At 49.0% G+C, this 14138-nt stretch overlaps 1 protein-coding gene across 9 annotated transcripts in view; it reads right to left on the bottom strand.

Moving 5' to 3' along the window:
• The window catches only part of CUX1 (cut like homeobox 1), a gene marked incomplete at its 5' end in the record, with an annotated part of 366038 nt that overhangs the window by 49021 nt on the left and 302879 nt on the right, over window positions 1-14138 (bottom strand). For 5 of the 9 annotated variants that reach the window (XM_081089618.1, XM_081089619.1, XM_081089620.1 and 2 more), the window contains 2 exons: window positions 13247-13303; window positions 13827-13992. The exons of the other annotated variants lie outside the window; for them this stretch is intronic. In XM_081089618.1, the coding sequence (XP_080945744.1) occupies window positions 13247-13303; window positions 13827-13992 (223 nt within the window). The remainder of the gene's footprint in view (window positions 1-13246; window positions 13304-13826; window positions 13993-14138) is intronic. 9 annotated transcript variants of the gene reach the window in all.

The following is a 14138-nucleotide window of genomic DNA, read 5'->3' as shown; positions in this document are numbered from 1 at the left end:
GAGCCTGTGCCAAACCAGGAAATTCCAAGTGCCTATAAAGACAGACAAGGATGGAAAGATGGGAGAAAGGATGAAGACTGGGACCAGCGAGGGGTTAGGGAACAGAGTGGGGAAGCAGCATGTAAATGTGAATGAGGGAGGAAATTAAGGACCAGAGGAAAGGGAGTGCAGGGAGAGGCAGAGAGAAAGATGGAGCCAGAAGGGACAGGAGACTTGGCAGCTGCAAGTGGCACGATAGTGCCAGGAAGTGCAGAAGGTTCTGAGTGCCTGGTGCTGGCATCCTCTGTCCAATAGAGCCCTGGTGGCCTGGAAGGACCTTGCCCAGCTTGAGGGCCTTTCCAGCTGACAGTGCTGACAGCTTCAAAGGCCACAACAGGGTAACCACCAGGCTGGAATGCTTCCCAGCGAGGCCAGATGTAGAGACTGAGATGGAGGCACGAACCCTGTGCCGAAAGGCGGGGACCTGACCGCAGGCTCCCACGGGTCTTCTCTGAAGAGACCCACCACCGGAGGGGTTTGGGCCAGACAGTCTCTTTAAAATAATAAATGAGGTTCTCTGCTTCAGGTTCTCTGCTTTAAAGGTGGAAAGCCACCTAATTTAGTCACAAACTGGCCAGGCCTGTGCCACCCAGGATTACAAGACCCTCTCACTGATTAAGTTCCGACATCTCCGAACACCATACCTTTCCTTGGTGGCAGTGGCAGCCTGAACCCCACTTCTGGGGCTCTCAGCTGACACAGCCCCTTGAGGCCCGCCACCCCATTTCTATAGTCACATATCTTCGTTAGACACAGCCAATATAAAAACATGGAGGTTTCTGCTTTTGCATATGAATGGTATTTTGACTGATTAGCAGGAATTTGAAACAAAATACCTGGATACTTTAATAGATGTCACAGACATGCAGGAGCCTTCCACACCTCTCCTACCACAGGGGAGAGAAACAGAAGTAATCTGACAACATAGTACGGCCTATCAGAAGCCCCTGCAGTGCCACACGACAAACAGCCTCCTTCCCAGGGCCTGCACCTGATGCCTGGGGAGAGAAGGGAAGAGCCTACTGCCTCAGGTCCCACTCCCATGGGCTCCAGGGAGTTGGGGGGAGGCTCCTCAACCTCAGGGAACGGTTCATTCCCAAATGACACCAAACATCAGCACACATCTCTCCCCACACCCAGGCTGGAGCCACCCCTTCTTGCCGCCTGGGGTTGGCAATACTCTTGGCCTTCAGTCAGCCTGGGCATTGCTGTAAATCACCAAAAATCTCAGCAGTGCTACCAAATCACCCCTCCCCCCCACCCCCAATAGCAGAAAAGAGTAACTTAAGAAAGGCCTGGAGGGAAGACCTGGGAGGAGGCAGAGGGGCTGGTGGGACCCTCTATTGTCCCAGGAAGGTAGCCGTCACTTTCTACTCTCTTCTATAAAAGGGAAGAGCAAAGATTTCTCTCCTGCACACATCTCGGCCCCCTGCCAGGGCTGAAGTAAGGCCAGGAAAGATGAGACAAAAGCCCTTGGCACACCGGTGCTGGTGTGTGTGAACAACACATTTTTAAAAGTCTGCCTAAGGAACTCTTCTTTGGAAAAGACAATAATGCTGGGGAAAATGGAAGGCAGCAGGAAGGAAGGAAGACCAAATATGAGAAGGACTGACTTCACAAAGAAGCCCTGGGCATGTGTCCACTGGAGCTGAGCAGGGCTGTGGAGGACAGGACACTGCGCATCACTCATTCGGTGTCGCCTGGAGTCGGAGCCAACTCAGTGGCACGTAACTCACAAGGAACTCTTACAGTGACACAGAAGCCAACATAGTTTATAACAGAAAACCTGTTTAATAAAAGCAAGGTTTCTACTTAACTTATGCCATTTATAGCTCATCTCCCTAAACTTGACTTCTCAGCCGCTTGAAGATAGGGCCTGTGTCTTTCATTCAAAAAGGGGCCCTCTAAGTGCTGGGGGTCAGACAGTGGTGGACCAGGCAGATATCATCAAGCAAGTTACTGTCACAAAGACCCAGTGACGAGGGCTAGGCCAGGCGTAGTGTGTGCTTACACGCTGTGGCGCTGAAGGAGGAGGCTGGGGTTGGGCATGGAGGTGTGCCAAGGCCTGAGGTGGGGGGAAAGGAGAGACGGGGCTGGCCACACACTAAGGAGGTGGGACTTTAGCCCCAGGGAACGGGCTGTGGGAGGGAGTGGCCCAGCTGGACATGCGATCTGGAAATAGAGTTGTACCTGTAGTACTGTAGACTCGAGGCTTGAGCTAGGGCTGGGGCTATGGAAATTGAAAAAAGAGAAATCTGACAGGTGTTTAGGAAATAGACAGTGAGTGTGTATTTGGGGGGAGGGGAAGGTGTTAAGAGAAAAAGAAAATGGAGGTGGGCTGCTTGGGGACAGGGGAGCTTGCACTGAGTCCAGGGATGCCAGAGGGAGAGCTGTTCAGGGGAGACAGGCCGAACTCAGTTTTTGGGTATTTCAGTGGAGGGGGTGATGAATACATGGGTCTTGCGGGAGGTCTGAACACCAAGGGAGGACCCTGGACCAGCTGTCCTTGGCTGGTCACCTGGGCCTGGTGGGCAGAACAGGGGTGCAGGAGATGCTGGCCACTGAGTGTTGCCGCAGAGTCACTCAGAGATGTACAGACACTCGGCAACTCCCATCATCAACCATCTTGTGCCACCTGGTGCTTCTCTCACTCAGGATTATTTTCCATTTACCTGTTTTCTCCCTAAACTGGGAAAGTACACGGAGGAGAAAACGATCTTAGCAAATCTGCGCTGACTTGAGAGACGCCTGGCGAAGCTGCCGGGGTGCCGTGGTCCTGTGGCTGCGCCTCGGGCCTGAGCTGAGTGGGAACTGGCCCGTGGGGTGGGGCACTGCAGGGATTCAGATGTAAATTTGCTCCCCTTCAGGCTTCGTTATTTTTCTTGTGTATATTTTATAGGCTCTTATGGAAATACCCATGTCAAAAGGAGAGTTTGGGGATATTCAGAATTAAGTTACAATTCAACTTCCGCAGTGAATGCAGTCTGGCAAGGCCACAGAAGTAACCCAGGGTGACAGAGGCAGCCCTGCTTCAGGAGCACTTAGCTCACCCTGTTCCGAGCTTTTCTATAGATCCGTACTGATTTAGAAATAATACTTTCAAGTTACTTTCGATAACCTTATTACCGAATCAGCTGTGTGTATGAACACTTACCAGTGCGTCCCTGTGCATTAAGAGAAAATGTATGTCACACAAAGTCTAAATATGTATTACTGAGATGGGAAAAAAAAAATCCTCTAGTTAAATTGCTTTGCTGTAATCAAAGATTAATCATGGTGTGAGTGTGTGCCTGTGTGTGAGCTCATGTATGTGTCCTCTCTTTTCTTCAGGGTTTCTTTCTGGCTTTGGGCAAACCTGCCTATGCTTCACCAATAGTTACACTCTCTGGCAGGCAGCTTGCACTTCCATTCTAATAGCAGAATTAATTTTCCCAGATTTATGAGAGTTGGAGGAGCGAAGGGGTGGTTTTCTTTCTGAGCCTTCTAGGTCTGCCGCTCAGAAACCCTCAAAAACACGGCAGACAGCAGGCTTCAAAGTGCCATCTGTGCAGAGGCTCCAGCGCTGGCCCCAAGAGCAGCCTATCCCCTCTCAGTAACACAGCCAGGCAGCCTGGCATGCGGGTGATGATGTCTGGGCTGTGATGGAATGTTCCTTAGAGAATCCATGGCTGACTACAGCTGAGGTGGGTTGCTTCCCGGCGTCCCAACAATAGGTAGGTGAGGGAACATGATCTGGCCCCACAAGGGCCCAGGCCGTGCAGAGCAGAACCAAGTGACGTTTTGTCGTCTGCGATGGTATTAGAAAAGCTATTAAGGTACATTATTTTACACATCCTCCCCATCTCTCCATACTGCTTTACTTAATTTGTGATGAAATTGTTGAGAAAGGGTACTTAATGTAGGACAGTCAGTAAAAGTAATTTATCATCTTCCCGCTTCAGTGCTCACGTTATCAGCGAACTCATTTTCTGCATTCATCATGCAATCAGCCTATTATTTGCATATTAATCAGGCAGTGGACCATGAAAGAACTGCATCCCAGCCAAATGCTGCACTATCTCAGGAGAAACACTCAGTAATTATCATACATCAGTGTTATGATGTGGTAATTGATTATAACATCTTTCTGCTGCCCCTGGGGAGCCCCTCTGCTACCCCAGCTCCAGGCACTCTGGACAGACTTCTTTTTCCCCAAGTCAGAGGAACCACTGCTGCTCTCCGTGTGCCATTTCTGTGGAGTATTGATCCTCTCTCCCAATTTCGTGCGGTATTTAAACCATGTGGAACAAAACTGAGGGTAACTCAGGAATGAGGGGGTCTAGCCGGAGGAAGGCATGTTTCTCTGGACTCTGAGTGTGCTCTGTCCTCAGCCCTTTGGGTCTGGAGGTGCTGCTCCGGCTTCTGGTAAGTTTCCTATGGAATGAAATGCTACAACTTCAGTCTCTCCTCATGAAGTTGGTACAAAGGCAGTTTGGCTGCTTTATTTAGGTGCCAAATGACAGACTAATTTTGGCCCTCTTGTAAAGGACAAACGCAACATCTGCCAATTTGACTCTGGCTATATTTAGGAGTCCAGTTCCAAAGGGAAGAACGAAACAAAATCAAGATGAAGTCAGCGAGGGAGCCTCCTGGCTGCTCCGATCTATCCGGGCCCCTCCTCCCTCCTCATGAGGAGTCTGAGTGTGGCCGCAGGGTGAGTCCGTATGGGGTTGAGGCCATAGAGAGGGAGAGGACATGACAGCTCAAGGGCAAGGCAATCCTTTGATAGAGAAAGGCCCTCAGGCCACTGTGTATTTTTTCTTGGATTTAGATGGGAAGGGGTTTCAAAGCAGCATGGACCTGCATCACAGGCCACATGAATTAAATACTTTCTGTTGCAAAACTTGATAGTCTGACTCTGCCAGTGATTTGTGCTGGGTTCTCTCCCCTTCTCCTGCTGATTCCCCAGAAGAAACACCAGGCTACATCCCAGGATAACGGAGGTATCTGACTTTCTATTCATTTTTGGTTTTGTCTTAGATTTGATTTTTGATATTTGCCCACTCATAATTTAAACCCAATTTTGTCCCTGTTTTGCCACACGGCCTTGTCTTCTCTGAGTGTAGTTCCCATCGTGGAGAGATCAAGTCCTTAGGGCTGAGTGACAGCCTGCCTGGACTGGGCGCCCTGCAGTGTCTCTATGGTAGCGAGGCCGTTGTCTCAGGACCACGGTGCTCCCTCCACCTCCTTCTTGACCGGGGGCAGAATGCCTCTCATCCCTGAGCCCTGGCCAGAGCCTTGGTTTTCTCAATCCAGAAGACGGAGGAAATCATGTCCATGATTAAGGATTAAAGACATTAGCATTGTGCGGGGCACACAAATGATGTAAATACGCCAGTTTCCTCATTTTATTCCAATCACTTTTCTAAAATCACCTGAGGGTTTTTAGGCATTTAGGCTTCTTCATCTTTCCCTAGAACCAAACCACTGAGAACTGAAGCCCTCATTTGCTCCTGTGACCTATTTTTGCCTCTTGTACTAAATGAGCAATGTACTATAAATTCGACTTTCTAAAGAAAGTCTACAGGGGAGAGAAAGGAGAGGTGTCTAGAGACCTGTGATGAGGGCCTGCTGGGGCTTCCTCCAAAAGGGGAGTTAGGACATGCCAGCACGGAAGATTCAGGCAAAGCAACTGAGAGAACTTGATGGAGAAGGTTCTGCCACTCACCCATGCTGAGTCATCCCTACGTCCAGACAAGAAGGCCTGGTTCAGCACTAGTTTGCCCCAAATGGCCTGTGTGATGACCTGCAGTCTTACTCTTAAAGCTCAAGATTTTGGGCCAACTTCAAGGAATGGTAGACGAAGGGACAACGTCAAAGGACGACGGATGGCACTTCAGAGAAACCAAGAATCGAAGAGCTGCATGCAGGTCCTCCTTCAGTGGACGCTGGGTGCTGGCTGCCACCCGCAGTGTTCGCACTTGATAATTTCCACCCAAGGAATGAGCGGCTGGACTTCTTTTCTGTTTCAAAGTCAGAGCCCTGACATTTCATGTGTGCAGATATGCTATTCTACAGCTATCTGTGCACAGACAACATATAATGGCAGTGGCGGCAGTGGCAGCTGCTGTTCTGGAGGCTTTTATACACAAACTCATTTAAACCTCCCAACAGTCTCAGGCATAGGTACTTTATTTTTCCTATTTTACAGAAGAGGTCAAGTCACTTGCCCAAAGCCACACAGTCATCAGCGGCAGAGGCAGGATGAGCCCTCGGCACTATGCTCTGAGCCTGCTGGCACACTGCTGCTTATGTGTGCTGGCTACTGCAAGATAGTTTATGTTTTGCTGTAGAAATCGATCTAAATACCTCTCACTAGTAATTGGTTAAATAAAATATGATATATCCAGATATAGAAATTCCCTACAGCTGTAAAAAGAGGGAACTTTATGTACTAACCTAGTAGTCTCCACCATGTATCGCTAGATGAGAAAGCAAAGCCCAGTGCCTGAGTCCTGCCCTTCTGAGTGGAAAAAATACCTAATGCATGGGTTCTCTGCAGGAAATTGGGAACACGATCACGTGTGGGGAGGGCATCTGGGGCTGGGGGATGAGGGAGGGCGACTTAGTTTTTAAAAAGATGGAAGCCCTTTTAAATCTTACATTTTGTAAAAATGGTGCACTTTATTTATTCAGGACACCCCCCCCCCCAAAAAAAAAAAATTAGGAAAAACACTGAAATAAACCTCTTTAACTCTCTCGTTTTTTGGAGAGGCACAGCGACAAATCCCACTCTGGGAGCAGAGAACTTTGGGGGCTAATTTATGCTGGAGCAGCCTTTCCCAGGGTCATGTGCTGCTTTGAGATGAAACACTGAGTTGCCATCTTGCTCAGTGGCCACCCGGGCATGCCTGTGCAGAGTCTGCAGGTGCACTGTGCTCTAGGGGAGGACAGGCTGGGTGGGGTGGGCTCGGCTTGTCCTACCCGTGTGTTACAGGCATGAAAGGGCCTCCACAATCCCTCTGCCCTCCTGTGTTAATGTTGCAGGGCGGCTGTTTCAGGATCACATGACCAGTCCCCACTGTGAATCCACCAAATGCTGGGGATGGCTGGGAGAGCTGACAAAGCAGCGTCCACACAGAGGGAAACAGGGAGGTGATCATGACCAATCACTGCGAGAAGTGCGTCCTCCTCTCCTGCAGCGTGCAGGCGGGGCGGGGGTTGCCCCTGCTCTGCCTCACCCTCCTCTGAGGCTGCTCTCAGGGGCGTCAAGCTGCACCGCTTGCCTCTCATTGCTCTTGAAGAGTTAGCTGCAGACAACCGAACCCTTTTTTACCTTAGCTCAGTCCAAATAAGGTCAAAATCACTGAAAAGGCACTGGTGAGAAATAAATACACAGAACACAGTTTCCTAGACCATCTTGGGAGGCACAGGGGAGAGCAAGACACCACATGGCACCCAAGGTGAATAAGGACCTCCCAGACCCAGGGGGATGTGCTCCAACCGCTGCCAGCTGAAGTTCCAGGGCACATACTCCTCCGACCGACAGCCTCCTCATCCCCCTGCCCCCATTTGAATAGGGTCTTTCTCTTCACGGGGCTGAAGAACCTGCCCTGTGAGCATTGGGCCATCATAGCCCTCTGACTAGTATGTGTCTTTCCCCATGTGATATCTTTGCTTCTCTACAAAGGTTTTCTGAGCCTCACAAGCCCTACCCTGAAGCACTAGACAATTTCCTTTGAACTGTCCAGCTTGCCTGGGGCATATTTAGCAGCTGTTGGTACCACCCCATGTCCCAGGCAGTGCTCACACTCCACACTGGAGGCCATGCTGCCGCTGTTGTCTTGAGACACTTGCCTGCCTAGTTGTGGAGATGAAGCAGAGGAAGCTCTTTCCCTGGACACAAATCTGGCCCTTGGTGGTCCACCTGCTAAGGGCTTAGGCAAGGGGTTTCCAGCCTCTCGCTTCTGTCCTGTCTTCTTCGGAATGGGACTGGTGAGAACCCTGGTGAGCTGTGCCACCGATCACTGGCCAAGGCTCACCTCCTCTAAAAGAAAGAGCCACCGCAGGGGAAAGGAGTACTCTGGGGTGATACGTGGTTTTGGGTGAGCCAATGCCACCACGGGGGCAGGCCACAAAGGTTACCTTCCAAGAGCAAAGGTCCTCCCTTCTATCCGGTGATGTACACCTTCCTTATTATACAAGCCTTAGGGCAGCAACAGCAACAGTATTCTACATAAAGAAAAGACAAATTCATCCACAATCCATTTTCCTACTGTCACTTTAAAAGAAAAATATAAGGCCTCTGAATTAGGGGCCTCTAATGCTTTCATCTTTTTCAAGAGTTCCCTTTTTGATGTGCAGAGCTCTCCACCTAGAATGTTCTTCTCCCTGACTCCTTCGCCCTTCACGACCCACTGCCCTCCTCTGGGCTCCCTCCCTCAGAGCCACGGGGCCCACCTGCACCCCTGCAGCTACACATAACGGATAACAGACAACAGGAAGGTAGGTTGTGTCTGAATCCAGAAACCTGTCCTTTCTGACCTCAGAGTAGAAAATTCCCTAGTTATGGCACTCTTGATTAAAAAAAAGAAAAAAGAAAAGTCCTAATGCAGGTTACAACCAACCAACCAACCAACCAACCAACCAAGAAAGAAAGGAATGGGGCACTTAGTTCTCTTGGCCACCATACTCAGTGGGTGTAGAAGGCTGAACCCCTGGCCAAATGATGCGCAGTGGCCACCTGCATCGGGAGGGGCACTTTAGTTTACATGCACTCTCCAGAATTCTCTTCTGTTTTTTGTTCTGTTGTCTATAGTTATGCATAAGTTAGTTATAGTCAAGCTTTTCTGTTATTCAAAATAAATAAGTGTCAGAATAATTCTTTTTGGAGAGAACCAACAGTTACTTTCACTGATTTATTCTGATGAAAAAGAAGAGAGAAAAAATCAAATCAAATCCAGTCTCAGGCAGTGAAAGGGGCTCTGCCTGCTTTAGAAAGTGCCATGGGATTTTTGGGGGGTACAACTAGCCCCTCCTCTTCCTATTAGTGTATCCAAATGCCCCACCCTGATTTAATCATTAAAACTGAGGAACTGATTGCTTATTCAAGGAAGTTGCATCAAATCCTACTGCTGAGTTCAAAGCACTAAAATCCTGGGCATATTTTCCTGGTCATCTCATGGGCTCAAAGCAAGCGATGGTGCATATTAAATGGAACTCTGGCCTGTCCCTAACAAGGGGTTATGGCCAGTAAATCTCCTGGCCGTGGCAGGCCATGTATAGCACACAGATCCGTGGTCATCATATCAGGGATGGGGTACACATGGGACCACCCACGTTAGAGACAGACTGCAGCTGCTGTCTTCTCAGGAGGCAACTGATATTCTGCTGATTGAAAATAACAACACGGAGCCACGGAATTCGCCACGGGCGGGGAAGACTTGGAACCCGCAGTTCCTGACTGACACGCTGGGAAAAAGCCGGATATTTTGTGATTAATCTGAGGAGAATGGGCCATCCTTTTGCTTGTACAGCTTGCAATAATCCATCTGAAGCTGAGGTGGATGATTGTTAGCTACAACGCGCTGAAACACTCCCATATTAAAAAGTTATAAAGCCAAGTGCACTGGGCAACAATCCTCTATCAGATTTCTGTATGTAATGACTAAGGTGGCAGCCAGGAAAATCCGCTCCTCCTCCCACCCCTCCTCCCCTTTAGAGTTGTCTTCTTTTTTCTTCCCTAGGGGCAAAAAGATTAATCACACCAAGAGACCGTGACTATAAAGAGCTTTAAGGAATAAAAAAGAAAAAAATCCAATGGTTTACTACATCATATCTACCTATCCATGTATGTACCTACCTATGAAGACACACACACACACACACACACACACACACACACACACACACCCTTTGCTACAGCTTAAGGTTTTCTTCCCTTTAAACACACTGCTAAATGGTAAGCAATAACTGCAGGCCACAGGCAGAGAACACAGCCTTGCTAGGCCCCTCCCTCTCCCTTCTGCCCCGCCCCCTGCATTGCTATTGCTAAAGCCAAAATAGGAAGCTAATGGGTGATGCCTGGGGCGGAAGACAGACAAAAGGAAGACTTAGAGAACCAATTCCAAAGGACTACCTCCAATTCTACCTTCAAATAGGTCTGCCATATTAGTTCTGAGTCCCTGTATATAACCACTGCCCCACCTCCCATGACACTGGACATGGGGGCTTTGAAAGAAGACAATACAAAAATGTAGAAAACTAGACTACCAGGAAATATATGAACCCTCTGCACTCCTACTCTTCAAGGCCTCAACAGCTTCAACAAAAAGCACAGGTTACTAACTGAAAATGGCACAACTTCCCTTAATGCCCAAGGCTATCACCCCAACGCTCAGATCATCAAAGGAGCATTCAGAAATGGTTATAACCACCAAGAGGAAAAAATGATGCAATCATTGTTTCTCTCCCCTTATCATAAAACTGATCAGCAAGTTTGACATACAAATCATTAAGGAAAATAGAGATGCTGAGAGGCAACAAAGTTGGGCAGAAGGAGACAGACAGGAATTCTTCAGTGAGGAAAACAGATTCCTGGGTCAGCAGTTTCCTGTTTAAATGAGTGAGGCCATTCCACTCCTGGGCACCCTATCGCCACGGTAACTAAGCACAGAGCCACGCATTAGGTCCACACCATCTTGGCAACAAAACTATAGCTCTTACTGAAGAGCTATGAACAGAAGGCAAGCCTTCCAAAGTCCTGCACCTGGGAGGCGAATCTGACCTCCAGGCTAGTTTGGCAGCCTGAATTCTCACCAATATTCAGGTATAAACCGACTCCTGTTGGAATTACCTTCCTGCAGCCAAGATGCCCCGGGGTAGAGACCTCATGGAGTCACCACCAAGGCAGAGCATCCTTCTGAGTCTGGAGTCTCTTGGAAGGATTCTGAGGTAGCCATGGTGAGAACAGGGACTCAGAATCCTGGAGAAATCCTAGGACCAGAGGCCTCACTCCCTTTTTCTGAGGGAGCAATGCTGAATGTTTCCTCAGAGACACTGCTCTTTTAAGCTGTCAAGAAGATTCTGGAGTCTTCTATAGGCATTCATCCCAATGATTTCCGTCATTGTAATTCTGTTTTTTGAATCTAAATGCCACATATTGAAAAGCACAGCTACTTTAATTCTTTGAAACAATCTTAAAGAATAACACTGATTGTAAAGAAACTTCAAACAAGGAAAACTACCAGTCACAATCCTGCCACTGTGCAAAAATCTTTCTTCCAGTTTTGAAGTACTTTCTAGCTTTCTTGATCTAGAAAAGTATTTTTGCATAGCCACCATAATGATACTTGAAAGCTTGTATTTTCCTAGGATATGAGAAATATTTTTCCACATTTCTCCAGTCATCACAATCACTGTTTGTATTGATGGCTTCCCTACTGCTGACCGACCATGGGTGCACTGGGTAAGTGATGTGCAACCCATTTCCTGTCTTACTGAGATGACATAGGGAGAGGCCTGCCTGCCACTTCTTTACAGAAGCCACTGGTGCTTACTTTTATCGAGGCTCACTGCCTCCCCCTTCCTCTCTCTTCCAATCTGCAAACTCCCCAAGAGTTTTACATCACTTTATTTTATAAAGTAATTTGATATCTTACAAATATCATTTACATTCCTCTTAGGAGCCCTGTGTGTTTTCCTAGGTTGGAAATTTGACTGCTGTATGAATGTTCCAGCACAGGAGCGAATACCTGCTACACAACAAAAAGCCAAAAGCCATTCTTCCAAGATTTGTTCGGACACGGAGAAGGTTTTGGCATCGATCATAACTGACTTAGAACTGCAGGAGGTTTCCTGGTTTATTTAGGAACAGGGGGTTTTGATCTAAGAAATGTTAGTCACAGTCTGCCAAGTTCAGTCCTGACTCTGATGGGGTAGCAAAGGCTGTGGAGAGTTTAACAGGAGGCCTACTTTCTGTTAGAGCAAGAGGCAAGGCTGATTTTCCATGCAAACGTCCGCAAACTCTAGCACGAACAACTATGCCCATTATTTTCCCTGATGAATGCTGAATGTGAGCCAGTACTGCCTAAGTTCTCCAGGACTGGGCCAGCCCAGAAATGAAGGGAGAGGAAGGTCCACCTGATCCTTCTTCAGATGGACAACTATTCCATTTAGATATCCAGCCAAGAAGCCTACAGCTCGGGCAAGATGCAGCCTTCCAACCTCCATTTTGGTCAAAATCAGATGGGACACCTAAAACAAACAAGAAAACCCAACCAGGAACTTCGCTGCAACCTACGCGCTCGGGCTGCATCTGTGTGTGGGTTTGGCATCTTGTAGTGGTAGCGGCCGCTGCCGCCCAGCTGTTCCCTCACTACACATGTTTTCCCTCGTAAAACTTCCAGCAGGCTGGCGGGCTTCACGCTCCTCACTTAGCTTTGTTTGTGTTTTCAATGAATCAATGGGATATGGAGACTAATCAAGATGTTTAGAAAAATAAAGAAAGGAAACAAGAACAGCTCATGATGCTGGCTGTTCCTGAAAGCTGGGTGAGAAAAGCTCTGTGCAGGAAGGACCCGGAAGGGGGTCTAGGAGCACGGGCATGTGGGCCAGCCCTTGGGTGCACAGCAGAGGTGCCACCTCAAGGACCTTACAGATCTCAGATGCCATCTCTGCCCGTATCCCAGGCCCTCCATCACCTGCTCCCAGGCTGGATCCTTGGCTTCAGCCCCACTCAGCTGTGTCCCTGGCTCTCCATCCAGTCACATGCTGAACTGACTCTTCCTGCCTTCATTTTCCTCTTGCTTGAAGGCAGCCTAGAATCTTCCAGAGGAACTTGACTGCCCCTTACCATGACCCCACTGGGAGCGATGCATGCCCATTCCTTGTGCCCTCCTATCAATGGAAGTCCCAAGCACAGAATCTATCCCTGACTTGAACCGCAGCCTGCAGTGAACACAAGGCTTTACACCTAGAAACAGACAGACCGATGAGAGAATGCGGCGAGGAGCAAGAAAAGCCTGCAGGAACTCTGCACTCAGCTGCCGACTCTCTCTCCCCATCAGAAACTACAACCACAAGGACAGTTTGCCAACAGCCCACCATGTTTTCAGCTGCCATATCCAGAACGAGGGGCCTTTGAGTATCCCTGTTCCAGACCAGAGGACAGGAAAACGTATGTGGCAGGGAAATAGTTCATACAAAACAAGAGTAATCAGTTATTTACCTGAGCTCACACAGCCTTGCTGCAGCGGGTCCTGTAGTGACGTCACAGAATGGAGGACTAAATAAGAAAAAGAAATACAATTAAATGAGGAAAACAGCCCAGGGGTTTAAAGCTTTCTACTTAACTGAGTTTAGCAGAGGGGGGACAGCATAAAGTCCCAAAGGCCTAAGGGAGGGTTCCCCACTCCTTATGGGGAGAGGCCAGAATGCGGGGTCCACACAGGCAGGCAAAGTGCTGCTGGTAGAAGGTAGGATCCTGTCTGGGGAACAGGCAGAGGCGGTCGCCCATCACAGCTTTCACCTCTGTGCCTTTGGCTGATCTTTCCCGATTCCCCGATTTAGCTACTTGACTTTTACCTATATTTATGTATAAACAGCATTTCCTTAATTGGTAACTCATTTTCTGCTGCTTATAAAATTAGCTAGGCACAATCTTCTCTCTCCTAAAAAGCGAAGTGAGTCCCATGGCAACAGGTGGTGCAGGAAGGGGGGCAGTTCTCTGCCTGTAGTGCCATGTGGCTGGCCACCTTGTGCCCAGATGCCCCTTCTCCCTCCCTGCAGCAGCCCAGGACTGCCCTCACCTGGCCCCTGCTGCTGTCCTTGGACCGGCAGGACGCCCTGGCCCAGCTCGCCATTTAGCCAGAGCTGCATCCGGATGAAGGGTTCGCGGCCTTTCTGGGTCAGCTTGCTCCATGGCTTCGGCCGGGACAGCATGTCACTGACACTGCCCTGGGACAGGCCCAGCACCTGGAATGGCAAAGACCATTGCATCAGCGCTCAGGGGTGAGCGTGAGGCTGTAGAGACATGCACGCACGCTGGGAGGTGTGACAGAAGACGCACAGGGAGTGCTTCTGGGAGGAGCGGAGAGCCAGCGCTCAGAGGATGGGGATAG

Source organism: Myotis nattereri, assembly GCF_964212035.1.
Source record: "Myotis nattereri genome assembly, chromosome: 4".
NCBI lineage: Eukaryota > Metazoa > Chordata > Mammalia > Chiroptera > Vespertilionidae > Myotis > Myotis nattereri.
The sequence above is the reverse complement of the archived record's forward strand: the minus strand, read 5'-3'. Positions and strand labels throughout refer to the sequence as shown.